The 24,324-nt window shown below is 32.7% G+C and overlaps 1 protein-coding gene across 1 annotated transcript in view; it reads left to right on the plus strand.

The window, feature by feature from the left end:
• The window catches only part of LOC129222864 (potassium channel subfamily T member 1-like), a 368,024-nt gene that overhangs the window by 247,818 nt on the left and 95,882 nt on the right, over positions 1-24,324 (plus strand). The window contains exon 11 of the mRNA XM_054857422.1: positions 19,926-20,109. Coding sequence (XP_054713397.1) covers positions 19,926-20,109 — 184 coding nt within the window. The remainder of the gene's footprint in view (positions 1-19,925; positions 20,110-24,324) is intronic.

Below are 24,324 nucleotides of genomic sequence, written 5' to 3' on the forward strand. Positions count from 1 at the left end.
TATTTTAATGTGATGATTACGTAAAATAGAAAATGTTTCTCTATTCTGAATATTTTACATCATTAGGGTTATTAATTTAAAAAAATAAATAATAAATAAATTAATCCTTTCCCGAAGAAAAAGCAAACAAAAATAGTAATTGGCTAGCTTGGTTTTGTTGGTTATCTGCAATTCTGAAGAAACTGATTGTTAATTTTTTTCCTGACATAATTTAATAACTGATAAACATGGTCACTTATAAATGAAGAGTCTTGCTTTATTATAAGCACAATTTGCTTACAAGGGCGTTTACAGAAATTTTGGGGCCAATCACAAATGACGTTTACGGAGCCCCTACACATTGTTTAACCTCTGTACGTCTCTAATATATTTCACCTGTCATTTGAAAATTCTCGGATCCTCTTCAGAATCGGGTCCGGGCCAACAGATGTCCCCCGCTCTGTGCATGCTCCTAGTTGCTTAAAATATCATCACAAGTCACAATTTGATCAAATGATTTTCTGATGTTTTCGTCTCTTCAATAATTGATCAGCTGATAAATAAATTATTTATTCAACATCTAACTAAGTGTTTTCAATTACATTACAATTGCTTTGAATGTGATAACGTAAGTATGTAAAAATTTGAATTAATTTTGTTCTATGTACAGCACTATAACGTTCATACATTTTATAAAAACATTGGCTTGTTTGTCTAATTGTCTAATAGTTAAATTGGTTAACAATGCGGTTTCCGAATATTAAAGTACTAGCTGACCCGTGCAAAGTATTCGCGCTTCGCAGCTGTTGTTTAAAAAACCCAATTTTTTTATCGGTATTTTTTGAAAAACAATTAAAAAAATGAATTTTTTGTTCATTTTTTCGGCCAGGCTGGAGAAAAAGAAAGGAAACATTAAAAGGATGCCTTACTAAATCGCTTTATGAAGTATTAAGAAAGCATCCACAAAAAAAAACTTACGAATTTATGATTCAGAAACTTACTTGTCAAACAAAATGTTAAATTAAACGTTTTCTTTTCTGATTTTAATGCAACAGTATAACTGTAGTTCAGTATCCTACAGTGAGTTAAGATTATATCTTCTTGGAAATTTGGATCAACATTCACCCGGGAGAAATTTAAAAAAAAACATTCAAAAGCAATATTTTCTGACCCATGGAAAATTGAACCCGCGATCTTTGCGTTATTAGCACTACACCCTAACCAACTGAGCTACTACGACCAACAGATATAATATTTAAGCATTTTGTGGAACCCAGTTTTCGGTTTTTCTGCCGAGTAGGCAGTATACCTAATGCCAACCAAATGTTCAAAACATCGCTAGTTTAGATTATTTGAAGCAAAAGAAGTAACCCCAAATGTTGTACGTTTTTAACGAGAAGGGACTTCGCCCCGCCTCCTCTAACACAGAGTTCCATTTTACGCTGGGGTGATCGGTAAGAAATCCACGCGCTTCTAAGGGAGACAAAACAAGACATCCTTAACTTGGGCGTGCATTTTAATGTGCAAAAAAAATCTTAGTGTCCTTTACATCACTTGCTTCACTTGTGTGTTGTCATTTTAGTTATTCTTACATTTTGAAAACTGCTGCTTTTACAACAAAAGCTATGATCCGAATATACCTTCTGCCGAAAACAGCGAAATAGAATCATCGCATACCACGTAACGAGGGAAGAGTCAAGTGCCTTCTCGTAGAAAATGGACAGTACCACACTCAGGGTTGGCAAGTTTATGTCGAGGCGGTTAAAACCACTGGTAGAAACCGGTTAAAACCGGCATGGCAGAAACCACTTTCTGCCACTTTGCAGTAGAAACTGGCAAAAACTCACAAAATAAAAAAATAATACTTGGTATACAACTGAAAATGCATGGAAAAAATAATTAATTATTGACCAAAGTACTGTCATTTTATTACAAAATTATCACAATTCAAAATCAAATAATACATTGTTTGGACCCTGCAATTGCCTCTTAGAAAAGGTGATTTCAAAAATCTAAACAGGTTCTCAATTTACTACGCACAAATGCGAAATTTTAGAATATTCTTAAAACAGAAGAGCTAGCAGACAATGCATCAAGGAGCAAGCAACGTTCGTGGAACTTTCATCTATTGTATAACTGGTCCACCACCATGTAGCAACTGGAGTTGTGGTAAAAATTTGATTGGAAAAATAAGTTTTGGGAAATGGGGCCAATTTGTTTTGCAAAGCTGTGACATTAGGTACAAAATTTAGGCAAGTAAAATTCTGGCACTTTCTTTTTGAAGTTTATAACTTGATAATTTCAATCACGAACAATTTAAAGGAAGCATATAAGTGAGCAAATTACAATCAGTAATGCCTCTTTAAATCTGTATGTCACTCTTCTTTCCTAAGCACCCCTGTTTGATTTTTTATCCTTTGTTAAATTAAACCAAATACTACGAGCCTCTGCAGTTGGAAAGTTCCCTTTCTGAACTAAATCAAGGGCGCTAGCATGGGATTTTATTTTTTTAAATGTTGAAATGATGTTTAATTTTTTAGCCTACTTAAACAAATATCATTTACTAATTACTTGCGTTATTAAAGACATTTTTAAGTTTTTGCCAGTTTCTGCCGGTTTTTACCGGTTATAACCAGTTTCTGCCACTGGCACGGCAAAAACTAGTTTATGCCAGCAAAAAGCCTTTCCTGACCACACTTCGTTTCATAAACATTCGAAAATATTTGTTGACGCCGTGGCCGCTGACAACCATTGCAAATTTTCATGAAACGTTTAAATGTTGAATGTACTACCTGGGGTGCGTACATGAACCACAAGACTGAAATGTAACGTAATTTAAATAAGGTAATGGCAAGTCACCACGGTGCAGTTTTCTATTTTCTGAAATGATTAGTGAGAGAAATTGCATATTAAGAACGCTACCAGTTAAAATATTTGTTAATAACGTAGAATGTGTGCATATTTCTAACAAACATGCAATCTTTTATTCATTAGAACATATTTCAATCATTAAATATACTTATTGAGCTTTACCAATCAAACAACTACCTGTTGCACGACTAACAGAATTAGAGAATTCCTGATAATTTTACGACACGAGTAGAATAGTTTGCATCCTAAAATCGTTCTCTAATATCTTGAAAGGAAATACCATTGCATTGAAGTAAAATGGTGGATGAAGTTCAGCATAATTTAAGCTTTGTTCGTCTCTCAGAAACATATGCAGCCAGTTTGCATTTAATGCCGGGAAACTTGGTGCTCTAAATAAAGCTTTCTGCTTGAAATTATTCTGCACTTATATTTTACCTGGTGAATTTCGAAATCATTCTCTAGCTTGAAATGTGAACAACTGTTTGATGGTTTATCAAGACCGTAATGTATGTAGTTATTTTTCCTAAACACGTTTTATAGGATTCTATTATTGTGCCATTAAGACCGGATTGTAAGATAAATGGGTAGTGAAAAAAAGTGAGCATTTATGAGAATTAGTTTTGAAATCCGTATAAGTAAATGAGTGATATAAATTTCCCCCGATATTTTTTTAGCATTGTATGATTTTTTAACTATAAAAAAGTTTTAATCATGAGGACATTTCTAAAATAATAATTCTTTCTCAATGTTTTCCAAACATCTTTGTGCAATTTTAATTGCGAATTTGTTTTTAAAAACGTTAAGATTTTTAAATGTGGTTATCAAAGCAGGAGAGAATTTTTGTTACTAAACATTCAAAACAATTTGGCATGCTTTCTGGATTTTTTAAAACTTCAGATATGCTTCAGATGATATTTTTCTTTTTTTGAACCAAAAATTTACTCTCGTCTCAATTAAAAGCTCTTTTAAGCAGCAGAATAAATGTAGCATGGATGTCTATAGCATTTACATGTTTCATAACGCCTTTCTTTTTAAAGTAATCAGAAAATTAAAACCAAAAAAGTGTCTTTAAAGAGATAATTTATTCAATAAATTCATATTTAAAACCAAAAAAGTGTCTTTAAAGACATAATTAATCAATAAATTCAATTTCAAAACTAAAACTATGATCTTTAACAAAATAATGAAAATATATCCTTTATATTTCGTTGCTAGAGCAAACACATACTTTAACAGCTGGTTATTAATCCAAATTTCATTTTTACAAACAAAAAACAGTTTTAAAAAAAAGTTTCTCCTATACGACAGGTATCCAATTTATATCCGTGTGCAAATAGAAGCGTCTGCGGTATTTTGAGAACAAAAGTCAAATATTGGATGAGAATATAAATTATATGTCGTGTTAGATTCGATTGATATTTTCATAATAAATTTTCAATTAAAATTTTTTATTTTACGAATTTTTCATATATTTATGGTATTATTAAATACCACCGAAAGAAACATTGGTTTTCATTTACTATTTGATTAATAATCTCTTGCAAATTCAAGTTTATCATTAGCATGGATACATTACCATGTATAGCATAGATGTCAATTTATAGATTTTTGTGCACATACCAATGACAAATGACTTCTCAAAAATAATTTTTATCGAAGAAATTTCAATAGTTAGCTTTGCTCTTCCTCTGTAGGTAAAAAAATTACTTTATTACCAGTCCATTTTTTTTTTTATCTTTTACAAAGAATAATATTTTAAAATTTCGATTTTGGAAAAGTTTTCTATTATGAAAACTTTCCGCAGATCTTTTCGGTTAGCTCGGCATTTCGATAATTTAATATTGATTTAGTTTGACGTTTATTCTTCTAAGGAACTAACTATTCTTCATGTTAGTAGTAAAGTGTTAACATTTGCATTTTAATCACATCGGTTTTTTTTTTTCTTAATTTCTTGCTGTTCTATTAAACACGAGATGCTTCCACAGCTCTCACCTACTATGAACATCAGGCGAGGGTAAATTCTGAAATTTCTAGGGAATGGAAGACACCGCCCCCCATCACTGGTAAAGAAGTAAACAACCCGGATCTTCCTCTAGAGTGCGACAAAGCCTCCCAAACTGCTGTCTCAAGATTAAAAGCGTTCACATTAAAAGTCTTTCCTTTCGTGAAGGCGAGAAGACTCTTTCGTACTCTTTGTACGAAAATCCAAACTCAGCGGGCACCACCTGAACATATCACGAGCTGCTTAGGACTTGTAGGGGAAGATCTTTACCCCTCTCCCCTCCTGGTATTGGATTTCTTAAGGGTCAATGGTCTTATGGACCTTGTCTGACTCCGTCAGACGGTCTGAGGATAAGCCACAACAACAGCAACGAGATACTAAAAGCCTAAAATAAATAAGTATCACCAAAAAGCCGAAAAATGCTGATAAATTTAAATGCACATACACTTTACATTTGGAAAAGTCTTAAACAGGAGGTTGTATGATAAAGGATTTGTTTAATATGAAACACAGCATTTTTTTATTTTCCAAAGTTGCTTAAGTTTTTTGAAAGAAAAAAAAAATGAAGACGTAAACAAAACATTGAAAATTCGTTGAATGTGATATTTCATAAATGTTTAGAAAATGGCAACTTACAATCACCGGATAAACTCATGTTTTTGTGTTCTAACATGGAAACATAACTGTAATTACTAGTGTCATTTTTTAGCTGATTACATTATACAAAGAAATTTTCAAAAGAAAAATGTCAAAAGAAAAAATTGCAATGCTTTTAAAATACTTAGAGAAGAAGTTTAACATTAAAAAAGCAAGTTTCTGACATAAAAAGAATCACATGCCAATATTTTTGTTTCAGTACTTTCCCCTACAATTAAATAATTCATTTTTGATACATCCATAGGGTACAATATTTATTCTTAATACCCCACTTTACTTACTTTTCTTTGTTATCTATAGAATTCAACATTTTGTTTTAGTTTTAAAAACCTGTCGTTTCTCTATTTTTGTTCTCTCAAATTAAATTTTACTGCATTTTTTATAAAACCTTTTTTTTTAAAAAAAACAGATAGACTAGCTCTGCTTTGTCGAAAATCTTGACGCCTTTCCTACTTTCTTATTCAAAACAAGTAATTAAATGAACATCTCTCTAGCTTTAAAAATTTCATGCATGCTCCCCCCCCCCCCAGAAGAGAAAATTATCCCTTAATTCTTTATTTTAGCGTGAATAAAGAAGAATATTTATTTTAAGAAATGAACTTTTATAGAATGCAAATCATCAAGCTCTTACTATTGCATTGTAGTTAAAAGCAAACAAATGGGAAAATATTCACAACATAAATTCTGAAGGTATGTAAAACTACGCGTATCTTTTACTCTAGAAAGAGTTTTATATTTAAGGATGCAAATTTTATGTGATTGAAGTCAAAACTCAAGATTCAAATTGGTTTCTTAACATGAACAATTTTTCAAAAGATGCAAATTTACTTTCTTGGTAATTTATTCCACGAACGATGTTTACTAAGTTACAGAAAAAAATGAAATATTCATACCATGTTTCTCTCTCGAAAAGACCAATCTCGCTTTTGGTTTCAATGTATGCTTTCCATGTTACTTAAGTTTTCAAAAATTTTCTGGACAAATTCAATTTTCTATATATCTGGAGAATTAAATAAACATTGCTTTCAGTCAAGCAGCTGTATTCATTTTTATTCTAAGTAGCGCCGTATTTTCTAAAAGTATGAGTCAAAAGTAAATATTCAATCGTATCTAATTGAAGTGTTTCTCCAATTAAATAACTACCTCCATAACACGCTGTACTTATTACGCTTTCATTTTAATTAAGTAGCACTTAAGAGAACGTTTATGTGAAGATTTTCTGTCAAACTGAATGATTGTGAAAAGCAAAATATTCCGCTATGAATATTTTTTGATAGATACAAGACCAACCTAAAAGTAGTACGGAGCACATAGACTAACACTTTTTTAAATGTTCCTTCCTTTTATTTTTTTTTCTACATTCACTGAAGAAAAAAAAATCCAACAACAAGAAAGATTTACGTAAGATAAATGAAATTTAATCGGCGTATTTATACATTTGATAGATGACATTGTTTTCCATTTGGTGCTTTGCGTATAAGTGTGTCACTACTCAGAACTTGCAAATCAGGGTTGCTTTAAAGGTTCATACCGATTCTTGCCTACGCTCCTTATCTAGAACCTGTCACCGTGAACGGCAGGGGACCGAGGGTTGGACCATCTCCCGAAACAGGTTGTGGGGGAATGAAATTGGTGACGTAGCTCTGGAAGCACTCGCGGAGCACTTTAAGACGATTTCAATAGGAAATGGCATTGCTTCGCGCCTATTTTTGGACATAAAAGCATAATTTGGAAAAAAATAAAAAAAAAAATAAGTCTTCGTGTCTTAATTTACCTTTTTTGATACTAGTGTCTCACCCATATTTTACGAGAATTATTTTGAATTCGAATAAAATGGAAAAACAAAACTTGATCATGAGTGATTTCAAACGATAATTATTATGAAACTAAACCAAGTTTGACTACAACTTAAAATAATTTTATTAGAAGAAAATGGTAATCTATTTGAGTCATTAAATTCGTAAACTACTACAAAAAATCTTTTCCTGATTTGAAAGAGAAATTACTGTTATTCATTTACTTTAAAGTTTGTCTTCAAAAAATTGTAGAAGAGAGAAAGAATCATGATTAATATTAATAATATAATAAATTAATATTAATTCTAAGAAGTAAAAAACGAATTTTTCAATGAATAATGATTGAATTTAATAATATATAGCAACTATATTAATTCAAAATAGTTATATATTTACATTTATAAAATATATACAACAACATAGAGGGAAAAATACAAATACTCAGAAACTGATTACCACATGGTAATATTTCATTTATACGTCTTTTATGAAAAAAATTAAATATCTCATGAAGCATTTTTAAAGCAATTACTGTTATTACAAGCAGATATTTCCCAAGTACTGTTACTCGTGTATAATGGAAAGATTTTGTAACTACTATGTTGATTCAAAATGCAAATAGCTGTGTACATAAATGACTACAATAAATACATATATTAAAATATTATTTTTGCAGAATACTAAAATAACTATAGAGGAATAAGTACGGAATATCAGAAGCTGGTTGATACATAACGTTTCTTTAATAACCCCCCAAAAATATTATCTGATGAAATATTTTTAAGACCAAACCTTAACTTTAAACTGATATTTCCAAGAACTATTGGCTGTGACTTTTCAAATGGATACCACTGATGAACATTCAAAGTATGATCAACTATGTAATTACTGATGTTTATGATTCAAATAAATGAAATAAGCTGCAATAAATACATATACTGAAATAATTGCATTTGTAGAATATATGCGCAACTCTAGATGGAAAAATATGCGTTATACGAAACTGAACATCAAAGATATGCACCGCCAACCCTTTCATGTTTTCGACTTGATGCTCAATTGAAGAAATTTCGAACTTATGTTAAGCAATTTTTGTTAAATATTTTGATTCTTGTGTACAGGTAAGTATGTTTCATAAGAAGATTTTAAACTCGAAAAAAAAAAATAAAGAATAACCACCCAGGTACGCAACTATAAAACGGAAATAATTATGAAGCGATACGAATTAATACAAATTGAAATTAAAAATGCACAAGTCATCAAATATATGCATATCCTTTATTAATCTCCAATTAATTTACATTCTTAAATAATTTCATTCAATAAACATCACTGATTATGAAATAACAAAAAAATGCATAACATTTTGAATTCATAGGTAATTTTTAAAAAACCACTCTGAAATCCATAACTATTCATGGGCGAACAGGATTCCCCAAGATAGAACCAACCTTGACTCCCAAAGGTTTAAAAAAAAAAAACAAAAAAACCTCGAAAGCCCACAGGTTTAAGGGGGGGACACCCCTGAAGCGCACAGGTTTTAGTCCGTAAAAAATTAAGTAAAATAAAATAAATAAACCGAAGGTACACAGGTTCAAGGGATGAAAGAAAAACTGAGCTTAGGTTTGAGGAAGCAAGAAAAAAAAGAAAAAGAAGAGGCTCAGGATTGAAGAGGTGCAAAAAAAAAAAAAAAAAAAAAAAAAAAAAAAGAATGAATGAATGGAAAAAAAAAAAAAAAAAAAAAAAACGAAGTCACACAAATTTGAGGGTGCAAAAAATAAAATAATAATAACGAAGGTGCATTGAGGGCGCATCGGCCGGCGGGCCCGTCCACCCCTATCACTGTCTGACCCCTTTTTTTCCAATCATACCAAAACCTATGTTGCAGCTGCTCTTAATTTTTGTCATTAGTTATTTTATTTTTGCTTCTGTGTTTTAAATTAACTATAAACTACACCCCCCCCCTCACCGAACGAAAAAGGGAAAACAATATAGGAAGGAATACTAAGAATTAAAGAATTTATTTCAAAGCACTGGGATAGTGCTTTGAAAAATAATTTAAATGAAGTATGAAAAATTGCCCTCCCACCTTCTAATGTTGGATTCTTGAGGAAAAGGTTGCTAAACCCAATCAGCGAGAGCCGACAGATGAAGTAAACAAAGGGGGCCTGTTTCTTGGAAATGTCATGCCCAGGGCACGGGCAAAGGGAGCCCGTGCGATAAACAGTGCGAGCAGAAAAATTAAAATGGAAGATGCAAACCAGTATTGAGCTATGGAAATACGCAAGTCAGTGCTTCCAAGATGACGTCAGAGACGGCCGTTTCACCCCTCCTTTAGCCACGAAGCGGGGAAACTGAAAAATCAAAGACACGGTCCCTAACAATAGAGACCGGGAAAGTGGGTTGACAACTGATGGGTTCTCTCTGGACATAGGGGAAAAGTTTTGCATGGATGGGGTAATTTCTGTGATAGGGATATTTGGAGGGGTTTTTTCTTTCCACTAGATTGGGACGAATCGAAATAAGTGGAATGTTATCGTTTGGCACAGCTGTTTTCAGCGCCTCGTGTGCTACATCGTTTTTTTTTTTTCCCCTTCTTTCTTAAGTTTATTTTTTAAACCTGAGAATTTGAAACATTTATTTTAAAAACAAAATTTATTTTATGTACAATTTTAACTTTATAAAGGAAACTTATCCTTTATATCAACGAAAAAAATTTTGAAAACATGAATGCTTATAGTACAATTTCTGCTAAAGCATTTGATAGATTTGAGACCAGATATTCAATTTGAAAATTGCTGTAATTATCCAATTAATGAAACAAATAAGAATGCGCTTTAATAAAAATAACAAATAATAAACATAAAACAGAGAGTAAAATTTGTAGTAATTCTGATTTAAAAAAAAACTACCTTGCGTCCATACAGCTTTCGTGCTTTTAGTTTTTTTTAGATGTATTGATATTTTGTGCTTTTTACTGATTGAAGTACAAAATATTGCATCGGAATTAACAATTGGATTAATGTTGAAAAGAACTGCAAGTATTCGGGGGCATTGTAGAAAATGATTGTTCATACCGCTCATAAATTATATATTGTGGGCTTGATTTATTTTTATATGCCTTTACCGCGTTCGTGTGTGCAGAATCTAAGAACTTCTAAAAAGCAGTGCCGAATTTCCAAACGAGGTTGATACATTTTTAGGGGACACAAAATTTTACTACGATCATTTTTTTACTATATTGTTGAAAATAAAATTTCATTATTTTTTATTTTCCATACTGAGTCATTTTCTTATTATTAAATTTTATCACCTTTTCCAAGAAGTGATAAACAATGGGGACTGACTATACATCCCCAGAAATATTAGTTAATGCTTAATCATAGGCATACTTAATTTCATTTGTTTTTACTTATATCTGTGAATGTAATTTCAATAAATAAAAATTATTTGGGAAATTTCGTTTCTGAAGATCTGCGATGCTATTCGCATGCAAAAAATCCAAGATTTTGTCCTGTTTTTTTTTTTTTTTTTTTTTTTTTTTTTCCTACCGCGAAATTTTTCTCGGACATTTGGCTCATAGAAGTGAGACCGATACATTAGTTTCAAGCCGAAAAGTAAGTGAAAAATTGTAAAACACATCCCTAGAGAAAAAAATATTGGTTTTGATTATTTTTTAAATATTTTTGAAAAAAAAAAAAAATATTTACCTCATGAGTCTTGCAGCTCGCTCCAAAGAAACTTGATTTTAAAAAAAATTACCTCTCTAAACCCGTCAGAAGAATGTTAATTTAATGATTGATATAATGTTCTTATCCCCTAAAAAAGGAATATATACTAACTATGAAATTATTGAAAAGTGAATTTTGAAATTACTATTTAAAAAGGTTTCAGTCGAGACATTCAAGAAAAGTTGCATTTTATCTTTTGATTGGGGGGGGGGAGAGAATGATTACAAATCTGCCTAGGGGCGGCATGGAGCTAACGCGGTCTCTGCTGAGAGGTCAGATTCAAAAACTATACATTGTTCGAAAGATTTCGTTCGGCCGTGACCACCCATAATTCATTTTTTGGTTTGAAAACGTTTTGTTTCATCTTTTCAACTGCTCAAAAAAAAAAAAATATTTGTGGGGACTGAGAAGTTTCAGGCAAATGTGAATTCCAATTTAAAAGAAAAGACAACTTGAGGCAAACTTCATGAATAATATTTTTGCCGGAAATGTTTATCATAACTATTTTTTCATCTGAGGAGCAATTCATCCAAAATTCATCCTTTTCAAAATTTTTCAGGAGGTGAATAAAACTAACTAAGCTAACAGCAAAATATTTTTTTCATATTTTATAGGTACATAGTTGTTAAGGACAAAGGCATAACATATTATGTAACAGAGCAACAAATTTTTAAAGTAAAATATGAAAGAGATATGTCTGTTTTGATTTTGGATATGTGCTAAATTAGCCAATTCCTGTCTGAAAACATTAAAAGCGAGATATTATTAAATTACCATTCAGAACTTTTCAATTGAGGCAAGTTAGGCAATAGTTGATAGTTACGAGTATGTACTAAATTCATTCAAAAATTCCCGCACATTGCATTCAAATTTGAATTAATCAACGGTTTAAATATATTGGGCTGAATCTCAGCGCTTTTAGGAAAAAGAAATGCTGATCATTAATGAACTGTGTAAAAATGACTTTTTAATGAATCTGTTCCACAATACAACCTTTTCTGAAAACAAATTAAGAGCTAATATTCAATGAACTGGTTAATCTCATTGTGGCTTTCACACTGAAAAAAAAAAAAAAGATCATTTACAGCATATGAAATTACTGCTGGTCTCAGAGATTAGTAAAACTGGTCTTGGATCACCATATAAAATAATAAGTGGTCCGCGGGCCACCAATTTTTTTTTGCACAATATAAAAATGTGGTTAGTTATTCAGCGTTTAATTTAACGAGGACCAGTGATAATGTCTGAGGACCAATATATATTCATGCTCACTGGTCCAAAGGACAAGTAAGATTTAACAGTAATTTCTAACGCTATTTTAGTATTTTAAAGTTATCAAAGGCTGCGAAAAATGATTAAAATATCTTCCAGTTGGAAACAGCCATTCCTAAGTTCAAAAATCTCTCTCTCATCCCCCCTTTTTAATTTTCATTTTTAAGGAAATATTTTTCAAAGTTGAAAAATTAATACTTTTATTTAAAACTAGTATACTGTTTTTCATCGAAAAATGTTGACTTAATAAATATATGGTTTTTTTGTTTTTATTTTGTGCAGTTTTAATTAAAAAATTTTATTTAAAATTTTATACATAAATTGAATTCATGTCGTGATTATAGATAATGCAAAGATAAGTTGTCACAATTAAATAGCGCTGCACTGCTTTCAATATGCTTTTGTGTTTTAAAATTGTACATATTTTTAGATATTTATTACTATTATTAAATATAAAATTTACTTGAAAGACGTTAGAAAGAAAGAAACACTTACCTATATATTTGTGGCACTGGTAAAGTTGGTTCATCTATGCTCCTTTTCAGAGCCGTGTCCAAGGGGAGGGTTTTAGGGGTTAAACCCCTCCCATTGGAGAAAATATAATAAGCAAAAAGAAGAAAATGCATAGTTGACTTTTATAACTTTAATGTAAAAGTTTGTATGAAGAGAGAAAAAAATAATTCTCTCTGTAATTTTTCTGCAACTTAAGACTGTTAGAGCTTTACTAACTGGAATAATATTTTAGAAAAACTATGGGGGGGAGGGGGGATTATTGAATGATTTATCAACACAAAGCATCAACTGTGTTAATATTGCTTAAGGAGGTTATGATGTATTCAGTATATGTTGCAGCTATGAATATGCATTGATTGTGTTTGGAAATGTAATTTGCTTATACAATAAGCTTTTTCTTGTTTGTTTTATTATGAAATTTAATATACATGATGCATTATAAAAGAATGTGGGCGGTTTTTAATACTAATTGCAAAAAACTGCATAGTAAACAGACTTGATTAAAAAAGAAACAAACAAGATTTGATTTTAAAAAATGTACGCTGGAATACTGCTGCTATTTGCACAGCCAGAATTATTCTTCTGGGGGGGGGGAGTACAGTTAAACTCTCCCCTCCTTGGGAAAGGATGTAAGCTTTAAAACAGTGGCGGCGCGAGAGCAAAAGTAAACGTCGGCGATGCAGTTTTGCGAGGCCCTTTTAATCATAAAATATTGTGAGACAAATAATTGAATTCATAGAATTAGTTTGTGTACTAACTATTGGCACTTAGGGTTCCCAATTCACTTAATTGCTGGGACAAAAACATTTCGTGATTAGTAGCACAGTCAAAAAGAAGTTTTTTTCGTGGTGGGGGGAGGAGCCGGCACTTTGACTGTGGAAAAAATTACTTGATAGAAAGGGGGGTCTGGGGGTTCTCCCCCGGAAAGATTTCGAAATTTGTAGTTTAAAAACGCCATTTTGGGCTTTCTTTGCTGATGTTAAGGTAAAAAAGGTACAGGGGGTCTCGGTGGAAATTTCTAGAAATTGAAGCCTTAAAAATGCAATTATAGGCCATATTTATTGACTTTAGGGTCAGAGACTGTCCCAGATCGATTCTTAAAAAAAAAAAAAAAAGTCAAAATCAATTTCCTGCAAATTCTCGAAATTGAAGTTTCAAAAACGGAATTTTAGACAAACTTTGAAGATTATACCGGAAGGAAGGGAGATCCCTCGAAAATTTTTGAAAATTATGGTCCTAAAAACTTAGGAATATTTTATATTCAGGAGCCATTCCACTTGAACTTTCTGTTAATGAAGTTTAAAAAGCCTAATTGCTTATGATATAAAAGAAAGGCGATATGGGGACCCTTGCCCGAATATTTTCTGAAATTCAATCCTTAAAAATGCGATTGTATTGCCATATTTTGTAATATTACGCTCGGTAATTTTTGAAATTCAAGCTAAAAAAACGCAATTTTAAGCGATTTTCGACGGTGTTGAGCATTTGGGAGCTTTAAGCTGGAAATATCGCGAAGTTTAAGATCTGGAAACAAAATTTCAGTGCTACATAATGCTTTCGGTGTGTGTGTGTGTGTGTGTGTGTGGAGGGGGAAGAGTTCGGAGGAGCAGCATTTTGGATATTTTCGTACTTTTAGATGAACTTAGGAAACAAAAGAAAAAAGAAAAGAACTGAAAAGAAGAGAAAAAAGAAAGGGGGGGGATAGAGTTAGCTGATCAATTAGTTGTTGCCAATGAATATTTTTAATTCAGGCCCCGACAGAATTGGACCAAACATTTGCTAAGGCTGACTCTGTGCAGTCTCTCCTGCACGCACTATTTTGATTACTTTTGCGTCTGTTATATTTAATGAGAGCTTCAATCGAAAACATGGAAATATCTTAAAACTTCTGAGAATTTACTTCTGAGAATTTTGCGAGGCCCTATCTGCGCGAGGCCGTCGGCAGTTGCCGACGTCGCCGACGCCTAGCGCCGCCACTGCTTTAAAACCCCTCCCTTTATGAAAACCTGGACACGGGCCTGCTCCTTTTCTTCAGCTGGTTATAAAAGACTTTTCTTGTTTTTTCATTTGTCTGTGGCTCATGGTTGTGGACATTTTTAATATTTTGTGCAGTTCCGTTCATTGTAATGATGCTTGCTTTGCAATTTAGTTTTGTACATTTCCAGAACAATTTTTGAGTTCCCTTCCGATTTATTCGGAACATAAAGTCGTCATAAATTAATATTTTTCCTCCCTTGATGGAATCAATAAAATGAATGCTCATTTTAATAATGAATAATTACTAGACGAAAAGACCGAAGAAAAAAATGGCTGAATCTCAGCTGCTAACACGTTTTACATTTAAGAGGAGATCGTAGGGAAAAATTAGAAATCCCTACCCAACCCCTTCTCTAAAACCGGAATTCGTCCCCTCCATGTGATTGACGTTAATCCTCTCCGGAGGGCGTGATCCACTCGTCAAAAATGCTCTCGTTATCAGCGTAGGCGAAAATCGGTAGACACCGCTTTAAATGCGTGCTGTAAAGTTCGTGACCGTTATTTGTGTGTGAAATTGGACGTTTTGAAGTTAGTCCATTATACCTTTACAAACAAGAAGAAGCCGTTATCAATATCTCACCGAGTTTGAATGAGGTCGGTACAAGAAAGCTACTAGACGGTGGACTTTCTTTCTGCGTATCATAGAAGGAATTGACCGGAGTAAATATAATATTATACTATGAACGATTGCTGGGAGCAGTGATCAAGGGATGGTACAGTATCTAAGAGACCTAGTTACGATCAACCCCTTGACACAACTGAGAGAATAAGACTTCATTGCGTCGTACGGATATGGCGTATCGTTCTGCGTCTGCGGCTGAAACTCGAGCTGCAGTTAGTACCGCAGTAACACAATAAGACGTCAGTGAGGTCAAGTCACAGAGCTCTTTGGTGGACGCAGTGGAGATTTGTTTGGTTTTTTGATGAAAGCAAGTTCTGCCTGGTGTCAATAACGGGTATTTGTTGGTCAGAGGGATTTCTGGGGAACGCATGTGTAACCGAACTGTTTGCAGCCTACGCAAACTGGATCTACACCTGGAATTTTGATCTGGGGAGCAATTTCCTATAACAGCAGAAACCCTCTTATAGTTATCCACAGCACACTAACTTCAAATTATACATATATGTCTGGTAATACAAATTGTGGTACTGCCATTCATTAAAAACATTCAAAGAGGAGTTTTCAAAAGGTGAACGTTCGCCCTCAAACCACTGTCGCAACGCAACGCTGATGCTCTACAGAGAGTTGACAGGATACCTCGGCTGCGAGATCACTAGTGTCTCCGTGCGAGGCCTTCGAGATAGGAAGGCCATCCAACTAGCAAATGACGTCATCGTTCGTCGATCCACAATGATATTAGGAAGTGAGCACTTCGATTAGTATTTTGGTTTAATTAAACTATTTGGTTTATTTATTATTGTCTTCTATTATTTTAGTAGCATTAAAAGTTCTACTTTTTCATTTGAAAACATAAAAAGGAACCGATAATCATACACTAAAAAATACACTGAGCTTAATTCATAGTATTTTACATAAAAACATTTATAAGTCTTACAAAGTATTCAAATAACTAAACACGATTTTATTTTACAACCATGTTAAAACGAAGTAATAAATAAACACAGTTTTATTTTTCATTTGAATTTTTTTTTTTAACCTAATCGCATTTTAACTACTTGTATATTGTATTGAAACATGAACTCTTAAGAAGTATTCAAATAAATAAATGAACTTTCATTTTACAATTACATCAAAACAAAAAATAATTTTACCATTGTATTTGAATAAGAATTAAATGAAATTTTAAAAAATAAATAAACATTTTTACTTAAGTAAATGGGAAACATGACTGCAATATGTTTCAAAGACATAACATCAAATTAAATAATACCAGATTATTAATGTTAACTTAGCTGAGCAAATTTATGCTTTTAAAAAGACATGAATGCTTGGGTGCCATCCCCCAAAATAAGCACTGCCCTATCCCCTTCATTTATGAAAACTTCAAGAAAAAATACCCCCAAAACATCTCCCCCATCTCCCTTACAATTTCAAGGGCACAGTTATTTAACTACAGCCGTTGAAAAGCTACCATTACTATGAGACTATGATTCTGACCCCCCCCCCCTTCGATGGGCACTCTCGAAAAATTACACTGAAATTCAACTTGAAAAACGTTAATTAAAGAAGGAATTATACAACAACATGAATACTGTATGTTGTACATCAAAAAAATGTATTCAATATCTAAGCAGACTTTTTTTTTTTTGGCTACTTTTCCATTTTCAGATTTTTCTACTGCTAATGATTCTTGTGTGTGGGGGGGGGGGCTTCAATAGTTCATCATTTTAGGCTTCTGAAAAATTATTTTAAAAAGCATTAATTGATGACAAAGTAGCCTTTTTCAAAAAACTTTTCATAGAATGACCATTTCAGCAACTTTCTTCAATACTTAAAACCTCATATATGTTAAATTTAGATCAACATTTTGCTGAGTATGCTCTTTTAGGAATACAGTGTGACAGTTTTGTGACAGGGGGAAGGGAGGAGATAACAAGAAGTATGACATCACGAGTTGTTTATAACAATATGCTCATGTTGAACAGCGTTAAGTGTAACAAGGAGGGGGGGGGGCATTTGTTCAAAATTTTGCAACATACTTTATGGACAGCCCCTTAATTCAATTTATGTTACAGTTTCAGAGTTCCTGAAAGCTTATTAATAGAAAACCAAAGGCGTTCAAAAAATATTTAATTCAAGACATTTTGCCCTTTTTAAGCATAAACAAACAAGCATAGAGCATTTGGCAAAAACACGTTGCGTATCCACTGCTCAAAAGTAATCTTTCGTAAGCTCAGAAATTATGAATACCTTTAACTCAACCACAATTTGTGCATAAATATCATAAAACTTAAAGACAACAGTGGAAAAAAACATATTTTTTTAAATTTACGCACAGAACCAGCTTGTTTGAATAACATTGCAGGAGCGTAGTTGGGGGGAAATGTTTGAGTATCGAATCCACGACCTCCGGCGTTCAAAGCTAATCTTCTACCTCAGAACTACGGAAGCCCATCAAGGAATGTTTTTTGATCAAAATAACACATGCTAGCGTATGAAACAATTTAATCGAAACCGAAAATATAAGATTAGTTCAGTTAAAAGCCTGTTTCAATAAACTTGTTTACATACATATTAACTGAATATCAACACTAAGTTACGTTGCTTCTGATAGCAACAAGTATATTTGCAGAAAATTTTGACATATGTATATGGTCAGCTTGGAAAATCCATTTCGAATAAATGCGTGCACAAGGTTGAAAAAATAAAGAAATAAAAAGTTGCAAGTTAACCATTTCAAATATTAAAGCAGTATGCTGAAATTACAAATTACAGACAAAGATATCAGAAAGGAAACTGACAATTGTTTGTGTAATAGAGGAAAAATTAAGTAACTTTAACTGCATGAACTTAAAAGCATAAAATGTAAATTTGTTTATCTGAGAAAAGTACTTACCTCCGAACTTTAAAATTTACTCCATGAGAATCCCAATCTTTTTCTTCGCATGCAGGTTGTTCGGAAGCTGAAATCGCTGACTCACTTTCATTCGGCAGACAGTTGCAATACTTAATTATATATATTTTTAATTGCCTCTACATTCCGGTACGAGGAAAGGATGAGATAAATACAACAGTATTGTATTCAAAAATTTGCATTCGAAGTTACATATTTCCTATTTCATCTATTTCAGCCAGAGCACTACTGTTTACTGGTAAAACGCACTGCTTTCAAAGTTTCGCGCCAAGGTCATCATAGATCGATGACTGGTGGCGTAACGAAGCCGGGGGGAAAGGAGTTGTCTGGTCTGTTATCACGTGGGTCTCGCTCCGTGTGAGCACGTATGGTATATCATTGGACAACGACTCTAGCATCATCCACAGCCAGCATTGACAGTCCAGGTATTGACACAATAAATGCAAAAATCATGAAACTCCATATTAACCAAGTAACATTCAGTACCTGTGTGACATAATGCATGCTTGCAGCCTTGTTTTAAAAATTCTGGAGGTTGCTCCCGCAATTACTTGTAAATCATTTTACGTTTGAGATGCATTTTGTTGAGTTTAAATTAACCTGTGATCTGGAAGTTAAATCACTCAGAAATGAACTAGAGAATTGAATTGTCCAAATTTCAATGCAACTGAACATTTTTTTTTCTTGTTGTTGAGCATTTTTTCCCGTCAGTGTGACCATACCAAATAACCGCTTCTGAATGCAGATCTAAAGCGTATATATATATATATATATATATATATATATATATATATATATATATATATATATATATATATATATATATATATATATATATATATGTATACTTTGTTCCCATTCCACTGAAAACGTTACAGTATAATTACTTTTATTTCTGAAATTCATTCTTTTACGTAAATCCGGACATTACATGTGATTACTTGCTAGAATACAGTTTTTCATTTTTCATATCCTATATCATATTACCAATTTATATGTTTTTTTCCCCAATTTCGGAAAAGTACATTTGAAAATATTTTCAATTTATTCTTTCAAATTGTCAACTGAAAACTTTCAGTCTCGAACGATTATAAATTAGAAACGGTTTTGATGAAATAACTAAAATTAACCCCATTAATCTCATCTGTTCAAATCTTTAAAAGGATTTCTGAAATCATGTTTAAGATTTAATTTATTTTCCTCCGTTTTATTTTATCTTTTCCGAAAGAGTTTTTTATTAATGTGCTACGCTCTTTACGTTAAGTCGACATCAAGTGAAAAGCACACAAGCATGTTGAAAGCCGAGTGCTGTTTTAAATGCAACACGCAAAAATGTTGCGTCGACCTCGACTGGAAAGCACAGTATCCATTTTACGAGTATGATGACAACTGAGTGATCTTTTAAATGCGACACATGTTTTAAAGAGTTTAGGTCGACATCGAGTGGAAAGCACACTTCCATTTCGCAAGTGTGCTAAAATCTGAGGACAGTCTTTGACGGTGCATGATATCTTGCGATTTTTTCTTTCAGTGTCTGTGGCTTCCAGCACTTCCAGCGTTCCGGCAACCACGAGGTGGACCTTTTCAAGAGTCTGTACTTCGTGGTGGTGACTTTTTCGACGGTCGGATATGGAGACTACCGGCCGGACGTCTGGCCCTCGCAACTCTTCATGGTAGTCATGATCTGCGTCGCACTCATCGTCCTGCCCACACAGGTGAGTGATACATTTCGCTATAGTACAAGATCTCACTATAAATTTCTACCCCCATGTGTCTTTTAAGTAAAACACGATTTTTATTCGTAATTATGATTGGGGGAGTATTTTTCTGCTGTGTTGCCAATCAAAATGTAGCAAGAAAAGGCGGGGGATTTCTGGTCGCCATCTTGGATTTTAGATGCGTTTTTGTAAGCTTTCGTTTCATGTCTCAAAAATAATTTTCTTGCGAGTGAAATCATTAATTATTTAATTCGGAATTTTTTGAAAGACTGACTATTCCTCAAGTTCCTTTTTTTTTCGGGGAAGGAACTTTCTAGCTCGGATTCTGGTTAAAAATGTACAAACTTTGAAATTGAATCTGTTCGCACATGACCTGTTCGCATTCTACGATAAAAATAAAAACTTTTCTTTAAAGATAATTACATGCTATTCTATTTATTGTTGTGTAAAAATTCTGCTATCTTTAAAAAACTGACACGCGTAGAAAAGGAGTCTGTATTTTTCCTGATCCCCACAGAGCTTTGAGAGATCACGAAAATTAAGGTTTTATTAGAAAAAAACTTACTGCAAATTGAGTATTGAAATCAATGAAAAATTGGCTTATTTTGTTCAAATTCAAAATTGATACGGGTTTTTTTTAACCCTAACACTTACGCTCACAGACTTCAAAATATTGAAAGCTATAGAGTATTACCTATTTAGACTTCTGAACTACTTTCAACACTTTTGCAAAGATTTATTCATTTTCAATTCCTCGACACTCGCTGATTTTTAGTTTGTTCATATCAAAATTTATCAGCTACCAATGTTATTTACATTCCAATGTATAGAAGCAAGAACTAATAAAAAAAATGGTTGAATAGAAAGAAATCTTTTACCGTTGCTTTGGATTCCAATAGCAAATTGAATGTTTGAATAATTCTCAAATATTCTGCCTTTTTCTTTGTTAAAAGAAGTGAACAGTAAATTTTCAAAGTAAAATTTTTAAAGTCTAAGACTTTAGTGTCCGAGAAAGTAATAGTTTTCAGGTTTAAAGGCTTTTTCAAACAGGCGCATTACTCTGTTATTGAATTTTCAATCGTGGAAAATAAATTTGACACGATTTTGAAATGTCATGGTTCAATATATCTGTTAAAATTTAATGCTTATTTGAAATATCGAATTCCATACTTCGGAAAACTATTTTTTCTCACTGTTGCTTCATTTTGTGACTTTAACACTGAAGATTTGAAATAAGCTAAAATTGAGTTTTTATATGAAAAATTGTTAGATAGACACAATATTTCTTTCTTGTAAATGTGTTTAAATATCTTTATTAAACTCCAAAAACAAAACCTGGTGTGGATAACACACTAATTCCCTTTACGTCTATTTAGATAGTAGATGTTTTTTAAGAACTCAAAAGAAGGATGAGCGTACTCATGTATTGTCGTTAGAAGCAATACTTCTAAAATAAATAGAGCATTGGGAATTTTTCTACATATAGAAAAGTATGATGATCATAGACAATCGGGAACTTTTCCCTGTTATTTAAATCGGCGCATTTCAAACCTTGGCGATAATTTTTCATTTTCTTCATTGCCGTCATGTTTGGTCAAAATTATATATAATTGTTGTTTGGTGATATTATACTTTTTTTTTTTTTTTTTTGCTTTTTTAATAGACTTTTAAGCGAAATAAGCCTTTAAACAAGACTGAAAGTTATATTAAGAATGGGAAAAAAGTCCTCCAAATAAGCATAATCCTCTCAAAGTAACGCATTAAACTGCAAAATAAGCCACCAAGTAAAAAGTCTTAAATAACGTAAAAAAGCTCGGTTCAAATGATCCGCTAACTTAAATTCAAAAGTAAAAGCAAAATGTTAAATCAACTGCTGAAGATATACGTGGAATCTTATGTAAAAAAAATCAGAAAAATGGAAGCAAACAGGGCGACGACGTAAACGTTATTTTTCTCTTTGCGGTTACGTGGGGAAAGTAAAAAAGTCGCGAAGTCTGCCTGTAACGGAAAGGCACCAAAAATTGTTCTTTCAATTGTAAAGAAAGGGGATTTTTTAATTAGCGTCTGTGATTAAAATTTACATAAAAACTGTATGGAACGTGTATGAAGAAATGATGCTTAAATCTATGACAAAATGTATGGAATATTTAGAGAAGAAAGTTATAATATTTTCGTCCTAGAACATCTTTAAAAATTCTTTCGTTTCCTTAAATAAAAAATCAATCCCCTTACTATTCATTTTAATAAACATTTTAATTCGAAAACCTTAAGAAAATAATGGTTTTGTTTGCGATATAAAAGCAGTAGTTTATTATTGTTAATGTGACAAATAATAACCTCTTTCGTCTTAGCATTTGAAATTTGATAGAAATTGAACCGAAATCTACATTTTATTTGAACAAAATAACTTATCAAAGAATTTATTTCTCTAAAAAATCAACTTATTGTACAATAGCCGCTAATTTTACTTCAAATTTATTCTAGATGCATCCTTTTGAAAGTAGATTATTTGAATAATGTTTTAAAATTTTAATGCGATTTTAAATTGAGAAATTATTAACAAAAACTATTATAAGATAGAAAAGTAATTAGAAATTCGTTTTGACAAAATTATTTTGTTTAAATAAAAATTTATCATCTAATAAATTTTTAAATTACAATTTCATCATTTTTTCTCATCAATATTAGAATAGATTAAATTATTGATGAATAATGACAATAATTCATTCATCTTGTGTAGTTAATGTAAAAATCAATGTCCTGAATATTTTGTATCACAACTAAAATATGACTGACATCAGGTAGTGCGTGGTCTGCAGCTCTTATTTCTACAGTAGAGTCAAAAACGTGGGTCTCCTAATTTTCCACTGCATTAGTTACTAGATTGTAATTAAAAAAATAAAAAATATTACTTTGCTATTTTCTATGCTTGATATAAATTCTCAAAATTTCCTTCAATTAGTAAAGCAGTAGAAAACTGTTAAGTGCTCTCTGTTGCATTTGACCTACTGAAGAGTGCATAGATAAAACCCAGGGGCAATTCTATGGTAACAGACGCATCACTTGCTACACAAAACACCCAACGGAAAGAGCAAATTTGTTAAATATTTGTCCCATTGCATGAACTTGATGGAGAACATGGACTTCTTCTAAGTACTGCAATAAAATTTTGAAGGTTTGCAGACACATACTAGATTTTCTTTTTTTTTTTTTTCAGTAACCAGGACATTTTGAAAGATGCGTCCGCTACTTATAAAAAAAAAAACATTTAGTTACCGCTTCTGGAAATCTTCATACTTTGTATTATATAGAAGCATGACCCCACTAGATGGCGCTGACGCTTTCGGGTCTTGACGATTTATGACTTTTCTGTATTTTACACCGATGCAACTATAATTTGCTCTGTGCATCTACAAATCAATGAAAAGTTTCAAAGTTGGTTTATTTTTGACTGGATAACGCACATTTTGACCGCAAGAGGCGCTGAACTGAACCTTTGCATTTACCAATGGCAACGTATGGAATATAGGGATTCCCTGTAGCGCTCTCTTTGCTGCCATGAGTTTCAACGATTGTCACGGCCTTTTAGTGTAAGCGAAATTTAGTGGGGAAATGATAGAAGTAAAATCCATGTTTTTCATCAAACTCATGAAACGAAACAAGGATGCAACACATTTGGGCTGCGTTCGAAAATATATCACTGGTTACGACGTGGTTGCTCAGGTTGTGGTTATGACGTCACTGGTATTTTTCAGGTGAGCCCGGTAGAACAGCTATGGTTCCGAACACTCGTAGTTACAGCGCGGTTAGTTCCAGTTCAACAACAACCAACACTCCAATCAAAGAGAGTGTAAAACTTGAAACATGACTGGATTGGTCAAAAATACCATGTGATACCGCTAACCACATCGAGACTCTGGTGCGAGTGCGGTTGCAACCGCCCCCCCCCCTCCCTCCCCGAGAGTGACCGTAAGCATTTCCGAACGCTGATAGTGGACGTCAAAGAACAGCTGTTTGCCGTTTCCGAATGCTGGCGGTGGCACCGATACGAACGCTCCCTGTTTTCGAACGTAGCCTTGGAGTCTTTGTAGGGTGTTTTGTGAAACAACGGACGTGTCTTTAAAAGTAGAATTGCCATCAAGTAATTTTTTTTTCTCCCCCTTTCAGTTTATAAGGAAAATTATAAAGGAATCAAATGGTATTTTTTTCAAA

Source organism: Uloborus diversus, chromosome 5 (genome assembly GCF_026930045.1).
Source record: "Uloborus diversus isolate 005 chromosome 5, Udiv.v.3.1, whole genome shotgun sequence".
NCBI classification, from domain to species: domain Eukaryota; kingdom Metazoa; phylum Arthropoda; class Arachnida; order Araneae; family Uloboridae; genus Uloborus; species Uloborus diversus.